Genomic DNA, 27,733 nt, shown 5'->3' with positions numbered 1-27,733 from the left:
TGTCCTGAGCAGCAGAAGAGGAGAATCCACAGGGTTTACTTCAGATCTGAGGGCTCTGAGTGGCAAATTCCTTCTCTGCTTCTGCCCCACTGAGCCTGGCCGCTTTTACACCGTCAGCTCCAGCCTATAAACTTCTTGCTCTGGTCTCCATATATAGTTGTTTCTGACCCTAAAATTCTTTCTTCCATCCATTTTCTTTGCCTTGTTTCCATTCTTGGTCTCATTGTCCAGTAGACCCGAGTCCTCTTCCTTCTCTTGATGGTCGCTATCTTAGCATCTTGCTGCTTCATCTCCTTGTCACTCCAGTCTCCCCAGCGTTGGTGCTATGAGAAGATGAGAGAAAAGGAGAAGCTGGCTCTCCTTATCTGTGCTTTTCCCCTTTAACGTGGGGTTCATTATAGCCAGGTAAATTCAACTAAAAAAATATGGCATAGCTGTCTCTAAAACACCATCTTACGGTATATTGGCCACCTGTTTTAAGACTGTACTTTTTCCCCTCTGGCATAGGTGAGCCCTTGAACTGCACAAGTGGCAGAGATGGCGAGTCGGTGGGTTGTCAGGTGGAGTTGCCAGAGGTCAGATTTCTACAGGGCATGAGAGTCCTTCAGGGAAGAAGAGGCTGAGGGGGAGCTGGTGGAGGCGCTTGCTGTAGGTGTCACTGGAGCATGGTTTCCCAGGGGTGGAGTTCCTGCCACGGCAGCCGAGGGGTTGTGCGAGCGGTGCCCACCGCGCTAGCCGGGCTCTGAACTTGTCTGTAGTTACTTGGGTTTAAAATGGCTAGCTGTGCTTTTGCACACTCTGCACCTGGGTTTCACAAGTTTCTAAGACTTTGATTTACTTTAAAATAAAAATGCTAATGTAGGACAAGTGTATGAAGAAGAAAATCAGTCAGCGCAACAGCGACTAACGTATTGAAAGCTGTGACTGGCCAACAATTAAGATTTTAAAAAAAAAAAAATTATATCCTGGAGGTGGGATAGTTAAAGAGGGCCAGAAAATTTGTCAGTGCAATATTTAATTTAAAAATGTATTTTTAGAGCATGAATTGCTGTAGTATTTAAGCATGGATTAATATTTGCTGTCAAATGTTCCCTGCTGCATATAACATCCAATTCTACTTTGGCACTCTAGTGATGTTCCGTCTTGGCACCTTCTTATTATTTAGCTTGAGGGAGTCCCATTGATGTCGGTGAGACCACCTGGAAAATTAAGTTTCTATTCTGTTGCAGTGACTACAAAATTTAATACCGATTAATTTTCTGAAGGAAAGCCATTTTGCTTCATAATTCCATTGAGTTCTTCTAACTGCAGAAATCAATTGAATGCAGATTTCGCTGTCTCTATCAATGCAAATCGGGTTCGAAAGGACTTTCATGTTCATTTTAGGATTTTTAAAACTATGCAATTACATGCTTTTGTAGCAAATGCAATTCATGTTCTGCAAATCTTTGCAAATGGAATCATGTCTATGGTATTACTGAATAAAATAAATACTATCCTTTCATGCAAGCAAGTAAACACCCATTTAATTTTTTTTAACAGTTACTTGCTATCAAAATGGTTATCGGTGCCCTGACAGCGTTCTGTGTCCCTGTGATTAGTCATTTGTTCAAGCGTAGTGCTTGCATGAATAAGGGTTAGGCTTGATGTTTGTTAGGTTTCATATGAGGAAATACAGTTTTTTGATTGCTTTACTTTGTCCGTACTCATCCCATATCTTCCTCCCAGTGATCTAACAAGTAGTGACAAAATGACTTCCAGTCCTTGGAGACATTTGTAAGTTTTCTTCAGCCTCGCTTACAGCCTTGCATATTGAGACATCCTTTGATATTAAAGTACTGTGATGACTGGCAGATGTCCATCCTTCTCTCCTTTTCTTCCTGTAGCATATGTGAGGGAGAAAAATAGAGGTAAACCTTGCATCTAGCTCAGGGTAAAATACTCCAGCTAATCTTCAAGGTGTCTAAATTACAACAGCATTAGTAGGGCATGGGCTTTCTTTAAACAGTTTTGATAGAAATTCAGATAATTTCAGAGAGGCCTCTTGAAGCAGTAATCTAGTCACTGGAGTGGGTAATTCTGTTTTGAAAGCTTGCGGGATTTTGCGTAGAGCACTGGCATTTCCCGGTAGACTTCAGTGACATTTATCTTGAGAGCATTCACTTTAACCTGTATCTTTCTCTCTGTCTCTCCTGCAATGGTAGAGTCTATCAGTCCTCCTTCCAGGGCTTGAGAGGGATATTGCTGTTGTTCCTGTCTTGAATGCCTGCTGGGAGAGGAGGTAGCTTCAATCAGACCCTGGCTATTGAGTGTGCCTGGCACTCCCCGTCTCCACTTCGTGCTACCGGTACCCATTTTGGGAGCAGTGTACAGTCGAGGTCTCTGTATACTGCACAGATGCCAAAGATGGCACATGGGCAGGGCTGGGAGCCAGCACAGCATCACGAGGGAGATGTCTATTGGAACCGACAGCTCCACACTCAGGAGCTGCTATCTTGCAGAGATGCTAGGTACTGCAGCTAGGGTGACTGCATCTCCCGTTTCCCACAGAGTTTCTACCAGCTTCTTTAGCCTTTGGCATGGGAAATAAAAATACTGTCTGTCATATTGAAACTTGGGAAGGATAGACCAATGACACAAACATCCCTAGACTTGAAACTAAAAGAGGTGCTGATACCACTTGATTCAACCTTTTCTCCTTTTTCTCTTCCCTTCTTCTGCTTTTGGACTGGGTCTGGTGGCTAGCTCGCTCTGAATCCGGGCAAGTCCAGTCTGCGGTGTTTACATCTTGTGCTTGGTATTAGGGCATCTACTGTTTGCCACAGTTATCTCTTTATTCCCAGCATGATTTGGAATTTGCCACTGAAAACTTGCTAGGGCAGGTGCATTAGAGTCTGCTTTAGTTATTAGGATGTCTGTTTCTTGAGGCACCGGGGTTAGTTTCCTGTAACATTTCAAGGTATTAAAAGCAATTGGAAGGCTAATTTAATGGTGGAAATGCTTTTCTGTGAGGATAATTCACGTGCGGACAAAGCAACAGCCAAGCTTCAAAACACATTAATGCCACCAGTCCTGAGATAGTCTCTAACCTCTGCATTCACCATGAGAGTCACCAGAAAAATCCACCCACAGAGTTGTTCTCTGTGTTTAGACGACAGGTATTGAATGGAAAGAAGTTGCCTAGATGATAACTGTACGGATTATGGTGACTTCTACACGACCGTGTGAATTCTCATGAGGGATTTCAGCGGCGTAGGCAGTTGGTCCAGCTTGGAGCGCAGGTGGCTGTGTAAGCAAACTGCAAAACTACTGTGCACGTGTAAGTGCCTGTCCTCCTCAGTTTGTACAGTTTTGCTCTTGACTTTCTGACTTACTTTGGTGAGGTGATGGCTGAGCTGGGAGTGGGTGCTTGAGTAAGAGCCACAGATAACTGACTTTGTATCATGTGCTAATTGCTGATTTCATAAACAGGCATTAGTTCTGACTGTGCTATAAGTTGGAAGGTATTAACGTGGCAGGTATGAGTTAAGCCTTCATGATTTCCATGGCATCTTCCCTCCGCTGTGTAGTTGCTAGGCCTTTCTCTTTTTTTTTTTTTTTTTTTGTGAAGAGACTTCCTTAGAGGCCAAGCATGAAGTCAGCGTAAGTGACGTGCATGGAGATGGTTCTAGCACCTACTGAGCGCTCCAGGAGTCCTGTCATCTGAATTTCCAGGTGAACCAGGGTTTAGTAGCTCCAAATTACCTGAAATCTTTTCTAGGGGAAGGTGATCGCTTCATGTGACTACTCACCTAATAGAACTAGTGACATCTTGCACATGGGGTGAGTGTGCCAAGTAGAGCCAGGCTGCTTACGGCTTTGTTCTCTTTAAGCCCCTTCTGAGCCTAAATATTGACTGCAGCTACTTGGTCCTTGGGGGTAGGATTGAGCTCCAGATTGGCACGTAAGTGTCAATATGTAGGTGCTTACATGTGGAAAGCTATCAGCCAGACTCCCATTGCGATGGGGGGTTGTCTGGAATCAGTGGCTCTCCAAAGGTGATTCAGATGGGTCTGTGCTGGGCGTCACGCCAGCCTGAGGTCTCTCTCCATTGCTCACTGAAGATGGACTTCTGGTGTTGGCTTCTCTTTCCAAGAATGTGAGAAGGAGTCTCGTAACACAGAAGAAAGCCTGTGTTTTAGGCGGCTTACCAGGTACTGCTGTCTTGTTTTTTCCCCTCCCTCCCAGAGAATGACTAGAAACTTTCATCTCGATCAGTCTGCAAAGGTTGCTTAAGAAGTGTTGGAGAGACATCAGTCATCATCAGGGAGTGTTATCAATATAAGCCATGAGCCGAGCTGTTTTGGAAGACTTCTCTCGCTCTTTGTTGGCTGTTATTTGTTGTTGCTGCACTGAAGATCCAAGCCTGCATTTTGGATCCACTCGTGAAACATTTTTTCCCATTGCATTCTTCCTGCTGCATTCAGGCTCTTAGGAAGGTAACTGATCGTTTCTGTATTGCTGTGTTATTTGTACTGTTTAAGCAGTTATGCAATGGCAATACCATCTTGTCACGTCTTGGTAATCTTTTGAATATGAGATTGTGTTCCAAGGTTCACCAAAGCAAACACATTGGACAATTAATACAAGTTTTGTGTTCAGTCTGTTTTGTTGTTGTGGTGGTGGTTTATTTTCTACAGCTTGTGTTCAGTCTGTTTTGTTGTTGTGGTGTGTTGAATTACAGTAGTAGCACGATAATATTGTATGACTTCAATTAAAATAAAGCTATGCTGATGGCAGAGGAAATTCAGAAGATTGGTGCAGATGGTTGGTAGGGAGTAGCCTTCCACAGAACTGACTCGGCTCTGGTTCAAGCTGGCAGAGTGAACAATTCCTAGCTGTGTAGGGTTGTGAAGGGAGCACTGTTCATGGGAAAGTGGTGGTAGGGGTTAAAGTGCTTGATTTGTAAAGTATGTGTCCCATAGGTACCCTTCTGGCCTAAGTAATGTGCTGGCAAGTAAAGTGTCCTTGGCATAGATGATGCTAGAGTAACGGTAGACCAATAGCAAGCCATAGTTAAGTGTCTTGCAGCCAATCCAGTGCCAAGACCTTACCTTTTTTTTTTGATAATTTCTTTTTCCAGATCCATAACAACCTACCGTTGCCTGACAGTTGTTTTAAGATGACAGTAGGGCTGCCTCTTCCAACAGCCGCCGCGCTTCTCTCTCCTCTGCCCCCAGCCTCACATGTTTAACACCCCCCTTGAGCTTTACCAGCGATCGCAAGTCTGTGCGGTGGGCTGAAACCTACGCTGATGAGTACAGGAAATAATTATCTGTTTCTGTCCACTAACTGAAAAACTCTAGTGCTTCACACAATGGATAATGTGGGAACGTGGGGGTGGAAGAGCGAATTTTGCTTTAGGCGTTCGCATTGAGAACTTGGAACAAACGAGAGCAGTCACGAAACCGAAGCCGTGGAGTCATTGCATTTGGCTTGCTGGGTGCATCTTTGGTTTTATGATGGGTGTGTAAACAGAAGTAAACAACATTCTCCTCCATTTACTTCACCAGCGGGAAGTTCCTCAGGCAGCCGTTGTTCTGCTGCTTTTGTTTGGGTCATAAAACGGGAAGTGTCGCCTTCATATACTCTCCTTTTTTATTAAAATGTAGAAACCGGTTAATGTGGTTTTTTTGTTGAAGGAGATTTATCTCAACTGTCTGTTTCTATTCCTGGCTTTTATTGATGTGTATAAACCTGAATGGAAAAACTGAGAAAAAGCCAAACACCCAAACCAGCTTCCTTGCAGTCTTCCATCATGTTCTCATTTTTGAAATGGTAGTTCTGTCAAACATAAAACATAACCTTGTTTAAACAATGACCTATCTTTGCTCAAATGTACGTTTGTTTGGACTATTGTATGTTATTTCTGTTTTAGAGGACATTTATGTGCTGCCCCTTGCAACTATTTTCAGAATCACTGATCAAAATCACTGCAGTGGAATATGAGAAAACATTTATTTTTTAATGTGGAAACATAACTTGTAGAAAGAAGCAGCGTGCAATTGTAGTTGCAACTGGGCAGCCTCTCTGTTACAGCCGTGCGCTTGTGTCTAAACTTCAATGCCGTTCTGCTACGCAAAACTGCACGCTGTCTTGTGTTGTTCTCTTAGGCTGTGAAAACCATCTTGAAACTGAGAGGTAAAGTAGAGGTACTTTTACGGTCATGTAGGCATTCTTTCAGAAGGGTCTTCTGGGAGAATGGATGCTGCTCTGATACCTGGTAATCTTTCATTTTTCCTGAAGTTCAATTTTATAACTTTGGAAACCAGAAATCTGTTGAGCTATTAGCTACTCGGAAGCAAATTATATTCAGGTGACAAACCAGCTTGGGGCTGCAGGTGTGGATGGGCAGTTTGGCCATGTGAATGTCTATTTACTCCCCTTTATTGTCCCTCTTGACAGTAATCGTTGTACTGTTATCATAAAACACTAAGATGATGATCCTAGCTCTGACTTTTTGAAGAAGAATCTCAAAATGCATTTCTAATTAATGGGAAATAGAAGGGCTTGATAACAAGAATTTTTAAAGTTTTGTAATTCTGTAATAAGTGCTTTGTCTCATTTATAAAATGATGATTAAATAACCCAGAGCACTTTCAAGGGTGTGAATTGATGGGAAGAGCTCTTCACATTTGCTAATGTGGCTCCCATACTAAGTGATCTGAATGCTGTCTCTTTTGCTCCTAAGGCATATCTGTTGCTGTGAACTGGGAAAGTTGCACAAAAAATTGCTTTGTTTTCTGTTTCTCATTTGTTCTTTATGTAGGAACCTGTGGCATGATTATGTTTGGCAGGAGACATGAATGGGGAGAAGTCTACAAGGGATGTTCAGTCCTGCACAGTCTGTTTTGTACAGATAGACCTGCTGGAATTTGAAATCTTAGGCAGAACGAAATGTTGGCTTGAGGTTTCTATACGCTTTTCAGGTAGTGGAGTTTTCTGCTTTCTTAAATATGGGGATACTACAGAAGTGGCAGAACTTCCTACTGAGACAACTTTCATGAGCCATGCTGGGCTCTTCAGTTTCTGTTGTGGAAATACTGCAGCGGTTTTATCAAGGCCTTCTCCAAATCGGCAGACTTCGTAATAACAAACCTGTATCAGTGAAAGCAGGTGCTTTGACTAGCATGGCATTAACCTTACTCTGGAGCATGGCAACATGGCAGAGACCTGTTGGTTTTCTAGAATTTCCTGTGCTACTACAGTGACAGTGGTGAAATGTCAGGTGAGTTCCCAGAAGAGGTGGGTAGGGACCAGCTTCTCCTCTTAGCAATGATGTTTTCCAAAGCGATCTCAGTGCCACCATTGAACAATTTGGTGGAGTCTTTTGCGTGGGGGAAGGCTCTTGTTCCCTCCGTTGCTTTCTTCCTGCTGCTCTAGACCTGCTTTTGCTGTAGTGGTTGTGTGACTAGCCAATTCACACTGAGTAGATAGAAGATCAGATGAGGGAACGTCTGAAAACTTTGTAGGCATCTAGTTAACGTAAATGTTGAAGACGACATTGCTGTCCAAAACTTGAAGCTTTTTCTTTCTCATAGTTATGCTGTGTGGGAAGTTCCTTGGGTAATCTGGCATCTGTAAGTTCTCAAGGAGAAGCTGGAGAAGATCCCATTCCACAGTCCTTCCATTGACCAACCAGGGAAAAGGGGAAGAAATCTCTTGAAAGTCACCTTTACAATAGCCTCTAGACACCCAGTACACGTTCGTAATCAAATAATTGTGGACATGTTCTGTGGAATACATGGGCTGTGGTGTTTTTTTCTGTATTTCAGCCACTTATTTTATTAATTGCATTTTTTGTCCACGTAACGAAGAGGCTGTAAACTTCTCAGGGGCCTAGAGATCGTATGTTTTTGCATCCAAAACCAAAAACATGTTCAAAGGCTAATCGAGGAAACACTTTTCTTTTTTAGTCAGTTAACTATGCCAGTATGGATGAATAAGTGTAAAGTCTTTATTCTGAAGTGGAGATCTTTAAACTTGTCTGTATACTAACTTTCTCGGCTGTCAGCTATAATTATACCTGCGACTGTTAGAACATTTACACTCCAAAACACAGGGGGAGCTTAAGTGGATTTTTGGCATGTTCTTTCTTCCTGCCTTCTGACAGTGGTGGAAAGGAATATGTACCGAAATAGATGAATACAGGAAATGCGTAAGTGAGAACTGTTCATATTGGTACCTCCGGTATCTTGCTGCACATCTGACTTCTGATGATTTGCCTTTAATGGTTTCAGTTTAACTGGCTTTCTGAGATGAATTTCTTAAGGATGCTATAATTGCGAACTATGCTTTCAGACCCTAAATATAATGAAAGAATGACTGACAACGAAGAAGAACTTTGCAGACATGCTTAGTGTGGCACAGCGTGACTTGAATCGAAGTCTGGGAGAATGGGTGGGAGAACTCTGAACTGGTAAACTGACAGATTTTATTTCAGAGCAGGTAAGTTATTCACTTCTGCTCTTGGCCAGCGACGTTATACTCAATAATACACAGTAAAAAGTGTGGAGAAAAATTAGCCATTGGTAGCCAATAAAATTCATGCTTCTCAAAGACATCTCAAAACCTCCATGTTCTTAGTGGGCTTTTCAGCGACCCGAGACAACTAGTAAGAATGTCAGTGTCACATGTATAGAAGGAACTTCCAAAGAGTCCTGAGGGAATGCCTCTCTTATCTCTGTTCTCTCCAATTCGGTAATTTGTCTTTAATGACTGAACAAGTCCACACTTTGAAATGAAATAGCCTTTTTTTTTTTTTTGCTTTAAGAGAACATTTTTGGGACTGCACCTTGGTTGCAGTTTATAGTCTAGTCCCTGAAGGAAAGGTATTGCAGAAAATTCTCCTTGCAGCTGTGCCACTTCTGGCATTAAAAATGGAGACAGACAAATGAGGTGAAGGATGTGGCATCTTCCAGGGAATGGCTTGGGAAAATTCTCTCGAACTCTTTGTGCCCGTCTCTTCTGGGTAAATAGGTCTTAAGAGCTACCGTAATCTTGAATTTACTGAAGATAACCGTGAAGATTTTGTTTGTTTGTTTATAGCCTTTTAACAACAACTTGTTGGGAAGGGGCAAAGCCACTAGTATGGCAAAGATCTGTTGTTGTAAAGCATCTAGTCTGTGTATTACTGCTGTAGGATGGATGATGACGGGTAGTGTGTCTATTACTGAAAGTCTGAGTAGAAGTGAACATAGCGGCGTAAAACCTATCATCCCACTGCAAATTATGTTGTATTATTTGTGCCAGCAGTGACAAGAATGGGATTAAAAGCAATGCAACCGAGTGGTGCTTTTTTCCCTGCTTATCAGACAGAAATTTCAAGTCCTAAGGAAAAAAAACTTGGATCACGGCAGCCTCTCTCCAGGAGGCTTGGTGTACCTCTTTTGCAAGCCCTGGAGCTCTGGCTGAGACTTGGGAACTGCAGGGAGCCTTTTGCTCTGTTTTGCTCAGGGTGAGACGGCACTTGACCATGGAAGACCCTGAAGAAGCCTGCTAGTGTTTGAATGCAGCAATTACAGAGGTTAAAAGGCAGCCTGCCAGCCCTGTTGGAGCAGTATTTTTTGGTGAAGTGGAGGAAGTAGGAAGTCAGAAATACAGCGGAAAAATATTTGTAATACTTGACGAAGCATCTGAAACCTACATAATTAGAAACTCTTAAGATCCAGTAGAAACTCCAGCTGAAAATTTCCTGTCCTTTCTGTGCCTCCCAGCTGCAACTGAGCAGCCAGAAATGGGAGTAGTTTGTAGTCTGTGGTACTTCAGTGAGGGAAGGGAAAAAGTCATTGGTCTGTAAATGAACATTTATTGTAGAAAGTTTTTGTGTAGAAGCTGATACTGTTGCAGGGAGAGAATTGAAATAAACTGTTCTTTGCTCAAGGATATAGCAAAGGCTGCTACTTTGCTGATAAAAGACGACATGGCATTTGGTTTTTTAACCTGTCTGTGTTGCAGAACTATTTGGTTTGTGAAATTTAGCTATCCAGTAGGTCAGTGATGGTGGTATAGTCTGTATTTGCCTGAGCAATGTAATGAAGGCCCTCCTTTCTGCACTAGGAACATAAGCTGTTAGTCTTGCTTTTCAAAGTCCTCTGCTTCCTCCTTCTCTCCCTAGCTGTTGTCTCTTGCTCAGTCCCAAAGAAAAGATCAATTCCTGCCTCCCCCTGCGATAGCAAAGCCAGGCTGTGTTGCCTACTTGTTTTTCAAACAAGCATCTCTGTGTGTTCGCCCCATGTTGTCTCTCAGGCTTCAAAGCAACCCTCCAGAAATATCCACAAAGCTTTCTCCTTACTTCTTAAAGCCTTTACAACGGTATCCACAAACCCTTGAGGAGGGCTAATGCTTCTGAGGTGCTTTGGCTTTGAATATTAAACAAACTGTAATGTCATTTTGTTTCCTTATTCCTTCATTTCCGTATCTCCTTTCATGTACTTAACTTTATTTGGCAAAGACTGCTTTTTGCCCTGACCCAGAGCTGGTGCTTGTGGGGCCCTTCGATAATACGGATCACAAATAAGAGTTTGTGTGCGTATTTGGGACGACGTTTAAAGAAGTATTGCAGTAAGTGGGCCATTAAGTAATTACTGTATCTGTTTTGTCTTCCACAGAAGCCCCTTGTGCTACTCCACTGATCTGTAGCTTTGGAAGGCCGGTGGACCTGGAGAAGGATGACTACCAGAAGGTTATATGCAACAACGAGCATTGTCCGTACAGCACCTGGATGCACCTTCAGTGCTTCTACGAGTGGGAAAGCAGCATTCTCGTCCAGTTCAATTGCATTGGCAGAGCCAGGAGCTGGAACGAAAAGCAGTGTCGCCAAAACATGTGGACAAAGAAAGGATATGACCTGGCTTTTCGCTTTTGCTCCTGTCGGTGTGGGCAGGGTCATTTAAAGAAGGACACTGACTGGTACCAGGTGAAGCGAATGCAGGATGATAAGAAGAAAAAATCAGTGTTAGAGAAGAGCACGGGAAGGTCCACGTCAGAGTCAGCAGAGGAGGCCAAAAAGGGCAGGCCGACCAACAAGCCGCAGAAAGGCTTGAGTCATGACCTCCAGCGAAGGCACTCGATGGACAGGCAGAACTCCCAGGAGAAGGGCGTCATGGGCGGCAGCTACGCAGTTCGTTCGCCTTGTGTCTCTCCCGGCCAGTCCCCGCCCACCGGCTACTCTATTCTTGCCCCCACGCATTTCAGTGGCCCTCGTTCCTCGCGATACTTAGGAGAGTTTTTGAAGAACGCCATTCACCTGGAGCCCCATAAGAAGAACATGGCTGGTGGGGGCATGTTCAGGAACGCGCATTTTGATTACGGGGCAGCTGGTTTGCAAGCACATAGATCAGGACACTTCGATGCCCCTGTGCAGTTTCTGAGAAGGCTCGATCTATCTGAGCTGCTGACTCACATCCCCAGGCATAAATTGAATACTTTCCATGTGCGGATGGAAGACGATGCCCAGGTGGGCCAAGGGGAGGACCTTCGGAAGTTTATCCTTGCTGCTCTTAGTGCCAGCCACAGGAACGTTGTAAACTGTGCGCTATGCCACAGGGCGCTGCCAGTGTTTGAACAGTTTCCGCTGGTGGATGGGACCCTGTTCCTTAGCCCATCGAGACACGATGAGATTGAATATGATGTTCCCTGTCACCTTCAAGGTACAGGTTGTCTGTCAGTCATGCTAGGCTTCATTAAATGATGGAACTGCCTTCTGTGCCCTGCCCCTCCCATTTTAGATTTTCATCCCGATTCTGCATTTTTAAGCAGTTCTGTAAAACTTGAAGTCACGTCCAAATTATCACGTGGATCAGATTGAAACACTCAGGAAGGAATTACAAGGAGCAAATGCCGTGTAGAAAGATCCATGCCTTGTGTTTGGGTTTACAGTTAAGAGATTTCTCATCTGGTTTCTAGGTAGACCATGGGAAGGTTTTCCAGCCACTCTGTTCTGTAGCGTGTGCGTGCTGATTTATCTGTCGTGAGCTTTACTCCAAGACATACATCAACCTTTTCAACAACCTTTTAAATTTAAGCATGCTGTGCTGCAGCATGGGTGAAAGTTACATTTGTACCACTGGTGAGATGAGATGCCTCTCATCTGCTTTCAGACTAAAGAATATCAGTTTTGTTTTATAGCAAACTGTTTTTTTGTTATACGAAAAGGACTGTAGTCTGGCCTGCGTTAACACTGGCCTGGAGAGGTCGGACGTAGTACAAGCAAGCTTTTAATATGGTGGGTTGAAGCAGCAAGGGTGTAGATTTAGACTTCTTTCCAAACTCCCACCTGTTTGGGCTGCATCCTAATAATGTCCCAGCTCCAAGCTGAGTTGAGACCAAGGCGTGTATTATTTTTCTCCTCCTAGAGAAACAAATGGATGTGGGCTAGGATGAGCTTCAGCTCTTCCTGAAAGCTGTGTCCCAAACTAAGTGATCAGGGTGGTACATGGCAGCACACGCCTGTCCTGCAGCCTGCTGGCAGCCAGCATGGCTAAAATAAGTCAGAGAAAGTATTCATAGTTTGGTGTTCAAAAACAGAATTACATGCTGAAAAGTGTGTTGGGAAGGCTTTGACGAGAGGTATCTTAACATTTAAGTTTCTCTCCTTTCAATAAAATATGTTATATCCCATGCATGGTCATAATACGTGTTAATGTAACATTCCTTTGCTCAACAAACTTTGTGTTGTTTTTTTTTTTCTTTCCTTCAATCACTGCACTAAGTCACTAAACTGTAGTCATGCTAACATTATTGTTTCTGTCTTGCCTAATGTATTTTAAGGAGAAAAAGTGATAGGCAAATATAAGAGCTAAAAAAGCTCCAGGATAAACAGAATATACGTATGTGAGATAACAATGCTTATTTCTTTGGTGGGGAGGCATGCACAATGTGCTTGTGATTTTATCAGTACTAATAGCTGGTTTAGTAATAGTGAAACTTGTCACTTGTTAACATTTGCCACCAAGAATGAAACTCTGTGAAATTATTATTTTTTTTATAATTAATTGCTCCTTACCGATTGGACGATACATCTGAAAAACTTGCTCAGACGAGATAACATGAATAATTAATTGTTAAAATTCTTACTTCCTTGTCCTGGGTAAAATGGTTTGTTATCAGAAGTACTCTTTGAAATGGAAGTAAGCTTGCAAGGTGCTGTTCCAGGGTATTATTTTCTCTTCAGTACAGAAAATCACTTCTTTTATTTCAGGCATGTTTAAGATGTCAGGTGCCTCATTTCCTATATAACAAGGATCCTGAAAATTAAGCGGTGGGGAAATGCAGTATTATAATGTGTGGGAGCAGTGCAGAACTTCAGATGAGGAAAATTATTTTATCTTCCTGCACAACACAAAACTTCTGTGCGGGAAATTGTTTGAAATCTCAATCCAATCTCAAGTGTTCACTTCAGGAACAGAGTTTATTATATTTGCACTTCAGTCTCATCACATCACATTTTATACAACTGAACACGTCAATGTGGAATAACTCAATTTTTACCAGCTCATACTAGCAAGTTTATTTAGTATGTATATTTCAAGAAGAATCTGGCTTCTCTTCTCATTTTTCTAAAATAGTTGGCTTAAAAAACAAAACAAGTTAAAAACCAAACCATTAGTTTTAAAGTATCTGGTATGGACTAATCATAAATTGTTAATATTTTATTCCCTTTTAGCTAGAAAAGGTACGAGATGTGTGTCTTCTTTAAATTGCAGGTTGTGATGTGTTCAGTACTTGGATGCTAAAAAACACAAATTGCATTCCAAAATAAACACGTGTTATATGCAGTCCTGTTTTGTAGCTGATCTGTAACTGCAGTACTTCTTAACTTTGTCTTGTATAGCAGTGCAAAATACGGTATATTACAGAATTAGTACTCTCTGTCAGCCCACTTTTAATAGCCAACTATTAAATTACAAATGGATTCAATCACTACAAATCAGGAATAATCTAGATGCCAGCTCTTTGTAATTTGTGTGGGGCTTTTTGTTTTGTGTGAAATTTGCATCTCAGATTTTGCATTGGTGAGTTTAGTAACATTTATGTAGAGAAAATCCTTCATTTTCAAGTCTGGGCCGCTTGATTTTTTTGGAAGTCAATATAACTCAGGTTTTGAAAGTCATTGTGTGTACAGAGCCTAAGGTCATGATAGAGCTTGAAAGATTTATAGTTCTGAATGGCATGTTAAGATCTGTATGTGTAATATATAATGTTTTTAAATATACTTACTGTAAATGAATGGTCAGGAAAAAGTACATGAAAGAAAATTGCTCTTCTGGCTGTTGCCTTTTTCCGTGAGGAATATTAGGTCCTTAGTTCCCTCTTTGCTGGAAGATTTTGGCAAGTTGTTAAAGGAATCTGTACCCAGCTTGCTAATAAGCTTCAACACTTCTCCACTTCTTCTGTCAGGTGGGGATGAAGCTAGGGCACAATCCTCGTTTTGGAAACACTGCAGCTGATCACATAGCTTAACCTGGCATCTGTTCACTGAGCTTAAGCAACTCCTTTTATAAAATATTTTGCTAAGGTCTACCAGCAAACGGAGGAAGGGAGGGTGGGCAGGGTGATGACTAATCCCGGAGTTTTGCATCCCTGGAAAACAGCTTCAGTCAAGCCCTATGTATTTCCCATAGAGAAACATTTTTTACTTTATCATTCACCCTTTAAAAAAAAAAATAAGGTGTGATTTGTATCACTAAAGGGCAGATAATACATTGTGGGAAATGTCTGTTTTAATCTTCTGTTCTAGTCTCCTTAATAAGTGTCTTTCCTGTCCACAGGAAGGCTTATGCACCTCTATGCTGTTTGTGTAGACTGCTTAGAAGGGGTTCACAAAATTATCTGCATTAAGTGCAAGTCCCGATGGGATGGAAGCTGGCATCAGCTGGGAACTATGTATACCTACGATATTCTGGCAGCATCTCCCTGTTGTCAGGTTAGTACCGTATGTAAATAAGACTCATAAGGTGAAATTCCAAGTGATGATAAGTGAAGCCGAGGTTTGTGTTTCTCTTCTCCCTTCCCCTCTTTCATCCTTCTTTTCCAGCCTGTACCTATCAGTGCAATACAAGAAAGCTGACCGAGTCCCTGTCTCTGTCTTAACTTATGAGGCACAAAGGCCGATAGCTAGACAAAAACCAATGCAGTGGTCAGTGGTTATTACTTATTGTTTTTAAATAAAGCCCCTTTAAATGCATCCACAGTTAAATCTGATCCTTGGGATGGTCCCTAGCAAGTATCTTTGGCATCAGGTATAATTCCAGTAGTATTTTAATGACAGTTGCACATTTTGAGCAGATGTTTCATGTATTCAGGGTTCTCATAGTTGTTTGAATTGTGTTTTATCGTAAGACAATTGTAGCAAAAAAGCCAGGGGAACGGAAGGGTCTAAAGAGTCTTTGTGCTTGGAGATTACCCAGCTCTCCTTAATCTTTGCGGCGACTGACTCTGGTGATGGTACTCCACCACAGCCTGAAGCAGCTTAGTTTTCATTAAATGCTTGCCTAATCTATACCTTGGGTGAGAAAGATCCGAGGCCCGGGGTTACTGCCTGAGGTATGTGCCTGAGGCAGCAGCATCGTCAGCATCCAAGAGAATTGCCCATGCGATGGGCAGAGCACTTCTGTTGTGTAGGTAGGGGTAGAGAGCCATGGAAAAAGCAATTGTCTGGGAACGGCTCAGTGGTCCACTCGGGATGCTCAGGAGCAGGCTGTTGCCTTTGGACACGCAGGTTTTGTTACTGGGTGAGAACAGGACCCTCGCAGAGATGCAGTCATTCAAAGTATGATCACTTCATGGTATTGTGCATGCTTAAGAGGTTTGTCAATATGCGAAATGCCATTTTATTTTAAATTTAACATATATACCAAAATGTGTCAAAAGACTCTGGAGTTGCTGCTACTGGATAAAATGACATTGCTAACAATTATAATTAAAGACAGAGATATTGCCTCCAAATTTAGTGCCTCTTGAGATTGTAACTTTTTTTTAATAATAGGGACTTTTAAAGATAAAACACTGATGCTGACTTGCTAGCTCTGTAAAAGCCAGGAAATTTAAATCTGAATTGCTTCTGTTGAATATACAAGACAAGAATTAGGTCTCATTTTACAAGAGCCTTAATTATGTGATTAATGGACAGTGTGACAGTACATGGTAAGTAATAGAACTGACTATGAAATCATCAGCTGCAGTGACTGTGATTGCCAGATAATACGCATTATTGTTTCACCATGATTGTTACAGATGATTCGGTGCATACAGAGGAATGACATTTAAATATGATATATAATTTAACTCTGAATTGCCTTGCTAATTTCTATTTTGAATGATTTCATACCTTATTTCAAAATATTTAATTATACATCACAAATGTGCATGTTGGATAATGAACTGTAGCCACTGTCAGGTTACTGCAGATAGCTGATGTGCTGGACAGTAGCAAGGGGGAAACCAACACTTTGGTTAAGAAAATCATACAAATCCATGCCCTACTGGATTGCATTTCTTAGAATTTCTGTTTTTCAAGCAGAGCAGATGGCTGTGGAGCTGATGGTTTGTTTCTTTTTGAGTCTTGTCGCAACAGTAATAGTACTTTAATAATTTCTTCCTCTCCTCATCCCAGGAAAATTCCTTAAATCAAGATTGCCATAGAAAATAATTTTTTGTTCTTTTCAGTGGAGAGCTGAAGCTTTCGTTAGCATATTGGGCTGCGAGGTTAAGCTATGGTACAGCTCAGGCCCTCGCTGCTCATTTGCCACCTTTACTCTTAAACTCCTTTACGGTCTCAAATCTCTTCTGCTTCTCTTGAGTATTTCAAACGGCCTGCTGAGCTTTCACACCGCCTGTCGCTTTCTTTACATCAAATGGGCTGGGTTTCTCAGCTAGATGTCTTCTGAAGACTTACTTTTTTTTGTTACTGCTGAACATTAATAGCTCTGTCTGTCCTCACCCTTGACATTTAATTATTTCTCATATCCACCCCGTTAATGTTGGTCCTTTCTCAGTCGGATTTTGTAGAATAGTTTTTGTGCTTGAAGTGATGTTTAGTTTGTATAACCTGGTACGTATTATAAATGTTTAAATAGATACCTAAAGTGATGCAATACCATGCCATGCTGATATAGTAGATCGAGTTATACATTTCTTAAGCTGAAAGATTAAAATGCTGATATATTTCATAGACAGATCATGTTCAAACGTCAGCATAAACGGTTGAATTGCATGGTACAAATGTAAAATTTCTCTCTTCGCTTTGGGGCTTCATTAATGATTTATTGAGGCAGCACTTCTTGTTCTGGGGATTGAGGAATTGATTCAGAAATTAATCACAAAAGAATTGTGTGTGTACATAAACTTTGAAATTCTCCACCTCCTGTCAGTCAGAGTGGGAGGTAGCTTACTCACCAGAATTTGGCGGTGGTATTTCATGTGAAAAACATTGTGTATGCCTGCGAGTTACCAGTCCGGGTGAGGAATGCCCTTACCAGCAGATCCCATTGCTGCCACTTTCCTGACTTACCCCCTCTCCTGCCGAGGAGGGCAGGGCAGGGGGCTGCGTGCGATGCTCTCTTTTTCAGAGGCGAGAAGCGGAGGCGAGTTTGGTTATTTCAAAAGGGTTTTTTTGTTTGTTTCTTTGTTTTTACAGGCTCGACTGAACTGTAAGCACTGTGGGAAGCCAGTAATAGATGTACGGATTGGCATGCAGTATTTCTCTGAATACAGCAACGTCCAGCAGTGTCCTCACTGTGGAAATCTAGACTACCACTTCGTGAAGCCATTTTCTTCATTTAAAGTTTTGGAGGCTTATTGACGAAAGCTTTGCTTTAGTAATAGCTATTTTATGGGTATTTCAACTTTATTACATATCTTTTTATAGGATTCATTCTGTGATGAAATTTAATTTCTTTTCTAACTGAAAGAGCAGCTTCTTTGTCTGTGTACATATTAATATGTATATATATATACATGTTGTTAAACCCGGAATCCTCCTGACAAGATCTCTGTGAAGGTTGGAGGCAAGCCAATTCAATGGCCTTTGAATATATCCCGAGTGTGGGGTGGAGTTCAGCTGAAAATGATTTGGTTTTATTTTTTTTGTATAATTGTAATACAGTTTATAGGAAGGGTATGGGGAGACATACAGGACAGATAAATACGTCAGGTTGGAAAGTGGGTAATTGTGTAGGGTTGTTGCCCCTCCAGCTTGGTGGAAATGGGAAATCCTTGGAAAGAAACTGTCCTGTTACTGTTGAATTCAGCCTTTCGCATTGGTTCCCACGGGCGCAGGAGCTGGCCCCGTGCTGCCAGTTGCCTCAGCAGGCTTTCTTTCAGATTTCCCGAGACGGGGTAAACTAAGGTATTGTGACAAGTGAATGTAAATGTATGCCAGAAAATACAATCTTGAAATGAATTATTTTTTTTTTGGCATAGCGTCTTCCTGCCGTGTGCATTTGATGTGCGTTGCCCTCACTGACGGACCATACGGCAATAGTGCTGCTTCCACCAGGGCTGTCATGTGCCCAGCCGGGTCACCTGTTCATACCAAAACAAGCTGGAGATCTTAAAATGCTTTATTTAAAGGTGTTTCTTCACAGACATTTTAGGGAAGGAACAGGCTGAGCTGAATGGGGATGTGTTTGTATGTGTCTGCTAGGGCTGAGGCTTTGCTGCCTGCTGCGGACTGGTGTGACTGGTGTGGAAGGAGGACCATGAAGTGGGATCTGGGCCGTCAGACCTGTAAGAGCTGAGAGGTACTGAGTACAAAACATGGCGTTGCTTTTTAAAACAACTAATTGCTGCACCTTTGTCTTTCAAAATTGCGTTAAATCCAGGATCTAAAAACTTGGAGACTTTTTAAGAAAGCAAACTTAGCGTATTTACTTTCTACATGCCTCTGTGCTGTACATAATAGACTATGCATTAGGCAGTGAATTTGTATCAGAGGGCTTGGCCCTGTAGACTCTGCAGTTGTTGTTTCTTGGTTCCCATTTCTCCCTTCCTTAAATAAAATTTTTAAAATAGGTCATTAATCTTTTGCTTGGTTTCTCAAGCCAATTGAGATTTAGGGGAGGGGCTTTTTTTGCTTTTCTCCATAGTGTATTTATGGAGTGTTTGTCCAATCGAGAGGTGTGGGTTTTGTTTCTGTTTATGAGATGGGATTATTTTTAGTTTCTTCTGAAGTTGTTCGGTTTTCCCAAATTAGAATCTTTTTAAAGAGTGTATCTGTTGAAATCATGGTCTCGAAAATGGCCCTGATATGATACTCTGCCACCCTGGGAAAGAAAACAAAGAAGTCGGAAGCCAAAAAAGTGTTTCATATGCTGGACTGAGAATTACGCTTTCTGCTAACTTAAGAAATTAATGTGCACGTGTAAAACTCAAACTGAATATCCATGTTTCTTTGTGCATAAAAATGCCAAGTTCACAGTTTTATTTCCTGGCTGTCTTCACTGCAGAATTAGCTCCTTTTAGCATTAGCCACTCTTCTGGTAATACTCGAGCTGCACAGAGGGCTTATGTTGGCACAGATCACTTCCTGCTAACTTGAGTGGTAATGTCCTTAGAAGCCAGCCAGCTCAACGTTAATGGTTTTCACATCCAGACTGTCTATCTCGTACAGTTACACTGGTGATCCACTGCTGGTCTGAACAACGATGTTAGCAGGCTGCGGTAGCCTTCATCACTGGCGCTCCCCTCCTGTCCTCGCTCCTGTGTTTGGTTTTGGGTCTGGAGCACATCCTTGGGGTTTTGTACAGTTTTTCCCTGTTTGTGCCAGTTTTGGGAAAACCTGTTTTCTTTTTAGCCCTGTTTGTGCCAGTTTTGGGAAAACCTGGCTTTTTAAAACCTTTCTTTTTAAGGAGAATTATGGGAAGGACTTTGGGGGACTTCTAACACTGTTCTGGTGTGGCTACCACAAACCAAGTAACACCGAGCCCAGTTGCAGTGGGACCAGCACTGTAACCATTGCCCATAGGAGCAGGAGCTGGTCCAGGCATACCTGGGCTGGAAGAAGGTGTCTAGCAGATAAAACCTGGTTAGCTGTGCAGTGTAGACGGAGAACAATCAAGTTATAATTTGAATTAACTCCTCAGGGAGGATGGGCCCTTCAGCTTTGATGGTACGTTGAGCAACCTGATGGAGTTAGGGTGGCTAACAAGGTTTCGAGTTGCTTTGCCTGGCAGAACCAGACCAGATGGACAACGGCTAGACTGTTCCAGCGGCCTGAAATCACACAGCAAAGACAAAGCTCCTGTAATGAGAAAAATTAAAGGATACATCTGTAACTGTAGTGTTTGGTCTTGAGTGCTAGTCACTCATGCCATGAGTCTAGGGTGTTGATTCCCACATAGGCTACATGGTGTTGTGTACCCACTTTTTCATGCGTTCAACGAGGGGAGGTGTCACTGTACAATGCACGTGGTAGAGGAGAAGTGGGATCTGGAGTCCTTCCAAATACTTGTTCATTTGCTTTCCTTAGAGTAATTTAATTTATAATTCTGTCCTTTAAGTACTTAGATGCCTCTCCAGACATGTATGTATGACAATCGAGAATGAGTAGACATGGAGAAAGGGAATTTGGCCAGCTTTAAAAACACAAGCCTATGAAAGGTTGTACAGTATATTAAAGTAAAAACCAAGAATGCAGCAGACTGAGAAAATGGGAAGGGGAAAGCGTATTTGAAGTCTTAACAGTGACAAGGAGTTATGTACAAATCTATCCAAGAAAACGATTTAGTTCTCCATCAGCTTTTCCTTTTAATTCTGCCGCTAAATGAGTCTTATCTACTGCTTGAGGAAATGCCTATTTTCTTGCAAAACACATCTCTCAACTGGAGGCTTGCAGCACATGTAGCACTGTAAAAATGATCCTCAATGGAAACCAGCTGAGCTATGGAAAGATTCCTCTGAACTTTCACTCCAAAGTAAATTGTCCTTAATTTGTAGAGAATGCTTTCCTTAGTTCTTGCTGGTACTGAAAACTGGTCTTGGGTTACTGCAAAATGCGGTATTTTTTGTAATATGCATGATTCCAGTCAAGCAGTCAGGCCCACCCTTTGGCCATGAGAGTTTCAGCTGGGCTTTGCATAAGTACAAAGGCAGAGGTAACTTCTTTGGGACCTAATGGCTACTTCAGAGGTTAAACTAGACTGCAGTTGGTTTGCTGTCCATCTTGACGAGCACTGGAAGTAGCCATGAGCTTTTAAATGTGTCAAAAGGGAAATGATTTCCCTAGCTAGGGAGCTGCTTGCTTTGCTTGTTTGGCTAAAGTTTACTCTTCGTTACCTTTCATTTTTCTGATGCTGTGTGTTCTTTTAAATCTGGCCTGTGGTCAGATTAAATTGTGCCTGAAATACGTTTCGTAAATGAGAATACAGTCCTCTGGATTTGGAGATCCATTCTACTCTTAAGTGCACGATACTCCTTGTGATAGTAATAGGAGTTGCATGTGCAAATGCTTTTCTTTCCAGTAGTTAACTCTGTTTTCCATACGAGAGGCTTGCATTTAGATAGACTTCATATTTTGGATGTGTAAAAATGAATTCATCCATCAGTAGGATGTTTAAAATTAAATTTTGATAACTGTAACTAACACAATGGACATCTTTTACATGCTGATGTGTAATTTGACATCTACCAAGGTGATCAGCCTGAAATTCTTGTTAAAACTACGGTGTTCTATAGCCAGCCCATACGCTATCCTGTAGTCTATTTGCATTAACATCTCCGGTAGTGAGCAGTGTATTCATAATGAATTTAGTTGGGAAAATAGGGAATATTCCTATAAAGGAGGCATCTAACCCAATTTCTTTCTTTTTTCTTTTTTTTTTCCCCCCATGTACTCTTCATTTTGCTGTACGAGGTAACCGAGGACAAACATGTTGTTTTAAGGCCACTGGTGAGAAAACCCCTCAAAAATATACTTGTCCGTAACGGTTTCTTGTTGAGACATTCTTGGATTGCACTTTTGCAGATGGAAGAATATGTACATAGCAAATGAATGTTGATGAAATTAAAATAATTGGTTATGATATCATTTGCGTGTGTTGTTAGAGAATATTTTGTTGTGACTTCTCTGTATTAAAAAGTAATAAATACCAGACAGCTAACGGTGTGGGTTCTTCTTTCCCCCTTCTTCTCTTGACTAGTTTCTTACACCTGCTCTTTTATAGAGAGACTTACTCTAGTCACCTTAAGTATTAAAGGGCACAGTGAAAACAGGTTTTCAGTGTCAATTAAAATGAAGCTTTGATGTAGTCATTTTGAAGACTGCTATACTAAAAAGGGGTGTGGGGTGTGATGTGTCCCCTTGCAAAAGAGAAGTCCTGTTCACTTCGTTGACATTGGAAATGCTCCTCCTGCAGTGTAGCGTGTCCTGCGGGAGCTGTTTTGGGAACGCCTGGGTGCTGCGCCGGCAGTTGCCAGTGGGGATGAATAGAGGACAGAGTGCGGAATCCTTCACTTCTGGTTGAGTCTGTTAATAGAAATATGCCCTCTGGTGCCTAAGAAATATCAGAAGGGCTTCTGTAGGGGAGGGTGCAGTACGGTAGCACTAGGCAAAAGGGTCTCCCATGTTACGACTGAACACTTCATCTCTGAAACCCTGTTGCAGGGGAGGGAGCCTCAAATCCTTGCTTCCTGCGTAAGGTTCTTAGCAGTCTGGCTAATCATCTAATCATGTATTTTAGCAAACCTTGCTCCATGTGCTTACAGCATGATTTTTCAGCCTTTGCATATTACCACAGAGAAGTTCAGGAAGGATGTAAATGATCAAGGCAATCCGGACTTAGAAAAAGTAAAGCACATACTGCCGCGGGGGAAGGAGGGCCACGGCTCAAGAGAGATGAGGTGTGATTTGGAGATTGGAAACACTCTTTAAACAGCCAGCCGTAGCTGTTCAGGTTTAATTTTGGAAGTAGATACTGTGGCTGGCTGGAATAACCTTCAAGCTGAAAACCTGTGTTGTGTTAATTGTGGAAAGCACTCTGGATAGCTGCCTTTTAAAATACAAAGATCTGTGTATGAGGTGGAAATGTAAATAAGCTACGATCAAGTAATTGCAGGTGAACGCAGTGATTCCATACTGATGTCTTGCTGAAGGGATTTGGTTTAAGCCTTAAGCCTATGGGGGAAAAGTAAATGAGAACTAGTATTTCGGGGAGACTCTTCCCCTAGCTTAATTACTGCAGTGTTTACCACTTTTTTTGGAGGCATATGGTACTGAGCACTAAACTGCAGAACTTACGGTTTGATCTGCTGCAGTAATTACTGTGTTGCTAAAAGAAACTGAGTAGCATTGTGAGAATGTGGAGGAAGGAAAAAGTCACTGAAAAGCTTTTCAAGCTGTTACCTGATGTAGTATGTAGTTAAAATAGGGGTGGCACAGGCAAATTGGGTTAGGAGCATGCCTGGGCTCATGTTCCTGCTGGAGGCATCCCTGTTTGTATCAGAGGAGGGGAATGAACTAATCGGGCTGCATATGTGTGTGGGTGTGTGCACCTAAAAATACATCCAGGTTTCACACAGCTATATTAATATTTGATTTCTATTCTGGCAGTATTCTGTGAAACAACTTCTGTTCATTCTGATGCTAGTAAAACCTGGTCTTATAAAACAAAACCTGCTTTCCTGTTAAGGCTGCAGCTACTGTGCTTTGTCATTGACTTGGTACATGAGTATTTTTTGGCCTTAAATATGCATATTAGTCACTGGGTTTCCTGCACATTTGCTTTTCATTCACTGATGTCCAACCAACATCAATGGGATGTACAGAGAAACTACAGCGGCTGGTATAGCTCCTTAACCCACAGACTGCCTGATGCGATGCTCACGTGAGCAAAGCTTGCAGGGCCGAACTAGCCGTGGTGGCATCCAGGAGTAGCTCTCAAGCCGTGTTCCAAGAAGAAATTTGCTCCTTCCTCCCATGAAGAAAAATGTTTCCTTTTTTGTAATGTACCTGCCTGGAGTGCTGTATATTCAGGAGTTTACATCTGGCTCCATTACATAACGTAACCCTGAAGCTACTCCCTTTTGTTAAACATGCACTGCGCTTGTTTTCTTGTGAGAAAAACACGTGTGCAGATCACATCCATCTTACTGCTTCTGTGTCCCATTTTCCTGGCTACATACTCATTTAACAAGCATTTGAAAAAAATAAAAAGCTCCGGCAGGATCTTTTCAAAATAAAAATCTCCCTGGTTATCCAGATAGAGTTACAGAATGACAAATCAATGCTGCCTTTGTGTGATGCCTGCATGACTCTTACTGATACAAGAGTCATAACTGTGGAATGGAGTCTTTGGAGACAGAAGGTAATCCGGCCATAAAATCAAGGAGACTTAAATAATAATATTAATTGCCAATTTTCAAATACTTCCACCTTTTTTTTTTCTCTTTTCAGTGCCTCAGCTTCTAAATTAGTTTGGCTCCAACTTAACTAATACCTTGTTTGGAATGTCATTAATAGTAGGCTCAGTTTAATTGCCTGGGACTTGTTCTAAGAAACATCCCTGCTAGCCGATTACTTGTATAATGTTCGCAGATCTCCCGCTCCCCACATGACAAACTGATCCTTTTGTATTCGTATGTTTAGGAAGCATCATGCTATTGGCACAAGACACAAATACCAGTTGAGGATACTTGGCAGCGCTGAGCCGAGCTCTTCCTTTCCCGTGTCTTCTATAAGACCTGGAGGCAGACAGCCACCTCTGAGATCGGAGACAAGAGGAAGATAAAGAAACTGAATCAGAATCAAGGATCAACATTTCAATAATGAGGGAATATTTTCTTTAAAGCTTTGTTTAAATGATTGCTATGGTTACAAGCTCTGTAACCAAGATACTCCAGTTACACAAATAGTAGTTGAGTTTAGCCTGCTTTTTAATCTCAATTTTCTGCCAAAGAATATATTGAACTGCGTGGGAGTCTTTCCTTGCCATCGGGCAGCCTTTCCATTCGGTGCAGTCAGTGCTAGATTGGCTGGCCGGGCCGACGGCGGAAAGGGAGCAGGCTGCAGACCTTGGCGTACAGCCGGGGAGGACATGGGAACCGAATGGTGGGTAGCAAAATACCGCGTAAGCTGCAATTCACTGCTGAAGGCGGTGCAGCAGCCAGGTTGGTTGGAGCACAAGTCAAGTGCAGAGTAAGGGGCGTTTTCTGTCAAAAGGTTTTTCCTAATGTTTTTGTAAGCAGTCCTCACTTAAAAATTGGCAGTGTTTGTACCTTGTTGAATTTACCTTCCCGTGGCTCTGGCTGGAAGAGTCCCTGTTCCCCTGCTTTACCTCTTCCCTCCCACCCGTGCTGGCGCTGAAGGGATGCTTACGGCCCGGGGGGGCATGGACCTGGCTCCTTCCAGACCCACCGAGCTGGCTCTGCACCTCAGTGCTTGCAAGTACATGATGCAATGCGGAGAGGCTGAAGCTGGCCCTGGGGAGGGCCAGCATGGGTATGACTGAGCTGAATTATTTTGCCGCTGTGTTTTGCATCCCTCACCTGTAATATGCTTGTGACTTGCTTCTGAGGACTATTTATGTTAAAGTTTGCATGGAGAAGGAAGGAAAAAAGGAACACAGTTTAACTGCCCCTGCTGCCGCATGTTAATGGCATAATACCTGTTGGCCAGGGGAACATAAAGCACTGCGAGCTTGCTTTAGTTCCTTGCGCAAGGAGCCATGAGGCTCCTTGTTTCATTACTCACGTGCTGGAAGAAGATCAGCGGGGCTTACTGTTACTGCCGTGGTGTGACTGCTTAGTGTGAGGCATCGTGCCCGTGGAGGTGGAGCAGCTACGTGGCAGGCGGAGCGTGATCGCCCAGCCATCTTTCTGCTCTTTGGGAAGGTCCTAATAAAAGTAGCTTTCAGGAGCTGCCCGTCTGTGGCTGAAACAAATGAGAAAGGAGTAGCTCGCAGCAGAGCTGGGAAGCCAAGCCAGGATTTTGGCAACGTAGCTGTCCTCTGTCTCCTGAAGTCCGTGGAAATCGTGGTGTGCCTGTTTATGCCAGGAGAGGATTTGTACTAGTGCTTCGGTTTGTTAATTGCTGGACACCAGAAATTCAGAGTACAGGTATTGCTGAGAATAAGCACTGTATAAATTAGTCTAGTCATGTGTTTGGCGGATCTCTCATTAACAAGGAATTCTTAATAAGAATTACAATAGTCTTATTAATGAGGAATTACCCTCTAAATCCCTTTCACAGGAAGAAAAGAATCAGAAATCTGACTCGTACAGTAAGGTGAGGACATTTGACTGAAGGCATGAAAGAGGTGATGGGAGAATTAACATTTCACTTCCCTCTGGAGAGCGTACAGCAGAGCACTGTTGGAGGGAGGAGTGTCCTGACACAACAGACTGGGCAAAAGGCGGAATTCGCATTTTGGTGAAGACAGGGAGAGCTTCAATCAAGATGTTTGATGACTAGTTTAGTTTACTTGCAATAGAAACTTTGGCTTGGTTGAAACTGTTGTCAAGTACAAAGGGCTTACTTTGGTCTCTCTTTCTTGTCGTTACTGTCGCTAGAGCTGGTAGGAGTTAATACCTGTAGCACTGGCACAGTCCAATGCAAGAACGCCTTGAGAGGGGAGGGGAGTCTCTGGGTTGCACTCGGCTTTTGCCGAGGATTGTGTCTGCATGCCAGCACGCTCCTCTGCAGGGATGGCGATGTCACGGCCTCACTGGAGGTTTGTTATTTGTGTGGATTTTGGCATGCTCCGTGTCTGACCTTCTCTGATGAAAATGTGCTGGCAGGAGATCAGCGCTGGAGAGCCCAGCCCTGTTCTGCTCCTGGGCTGAGAGCATGGCTGCCCTGTCGTCCCTTCGCCGCTCAGCTGCCACCTCTGTGCAAACACACACCTACACCTAAAGCAGCTGGACTTTCCAGGCCAGATTATTATTGAATCCTCCCTCCCCCCTGCGCTCAGCTGCTGATTAGTAGAAACGTAGTTTTATGAGCCAAGCCAGAGAGAGTGGGCCAAATTTTAAAGTGAGTGTGTATAATCTCCAGAAAAAAATACTGTGTAACTGTGAACTCTCATTTTCTTTGATTGTTTTGACAGAGTTCAGGGCATGATAAACGTGCATGCGAGAACTTGCACTGGTTTAACTGCAGCAATTTGAAAATAGACAGGCATGAACAAGACCCAGAAACATCTGTATTGCACTTTTGAAAACCTGTAGCGTGGTAGTGAGGACCCCAAAAGAAGCCTGACTTTCCTCCATGGTACCGTCGCTCCCTCTGACTGCCGTAGGTGCACACTGCACCAGCACAGTGGAAGATATTTCAGACAGGCTTTTGAGTCCTGGAGTCAATAGTGCGAGGGCACAAACCATGTGAACTTCACCATAGTATCTTAACCTTGCCTCTGGCTTTTGGGACCAAGTAGCAGACACCCCACAAGTCTTAGCAGTTTAGTTAATCATCAGCTGTGACTGTGACTCTTAGCTAAGTTGTTTCAGCAGAAGTTTTTAAAACAAAAGTACATATCCAACAGACTTCAAAATGGTTGTCACACATTTATTGTTCAGACTATGCTGGTTGGAGTACCCCTGGGAGATGCCCTGTAGGGTACATTTCTGTTCAATATATTTACCAATGATCTGGATGCAGGAGTTGAATGCACCATTAGCAGGTTTGCTGATGATACCAAACTGGGAGGTGCTGTTGACTCTCTTGAGGGACGAGAGGCCTTGCAGAGGGATCTAGATAGAT

The 27,733-nt window shown here is 42.6% G+C and overlaps 1 protein-coding gene across 1 annotated transcript; it reads left to right on the top strand.

Moving 5' to 3' along the window:
- The first annotated feature begins 9,189 nt into the window (after window positions 1-9,189).
- Window positions 9,190-22,137, top strand: HECA (hdc homolog, cell cycle regulator). Its single transcript, XM_009281571.1, has 6 exons — window positions 9,190-9,196; window positions 10,650-11,690; window positions 14,811-14,965; window positions 17,678-17,690; window positions 18,686-18,782; window positions 21,893-22,137. Exons 1-5 carry the CDS (start codon window positions 9,190-9,192, stop codon window positions 18,742-18,744), a joined length of 1,275 nt encoding a protein of 424 aa, XP_009279846.1. The 3' UTR covers window positions 18,745-18,782; window positions 21,893-22,137.
- The last annotated feature ends 5,596 nt before the right edge of the window (window positions 22,138-27,733 follow it).

Source organism: Aptenodytes forsteri, unplaced genomic scaffold (genome assembly GCF_000699145.1).
Source record: "Aptenodytes forsteri isolate BGI_AS27 unplaced genomic scaffold, ASM69914v1 Scaffold82, whole genome shotgun sequence".
Classification (NCBI taxonomy): domain Eukaryota; kingdom Metazoa; phylum Chordata; class Aves; order Sphenisciformes; family Spheniscidae; genus Aptenodytes; species Aptenodytes forsteri.
This window is presented reverse-complemented; position numbering and strand designations above follow the sequence as displayed.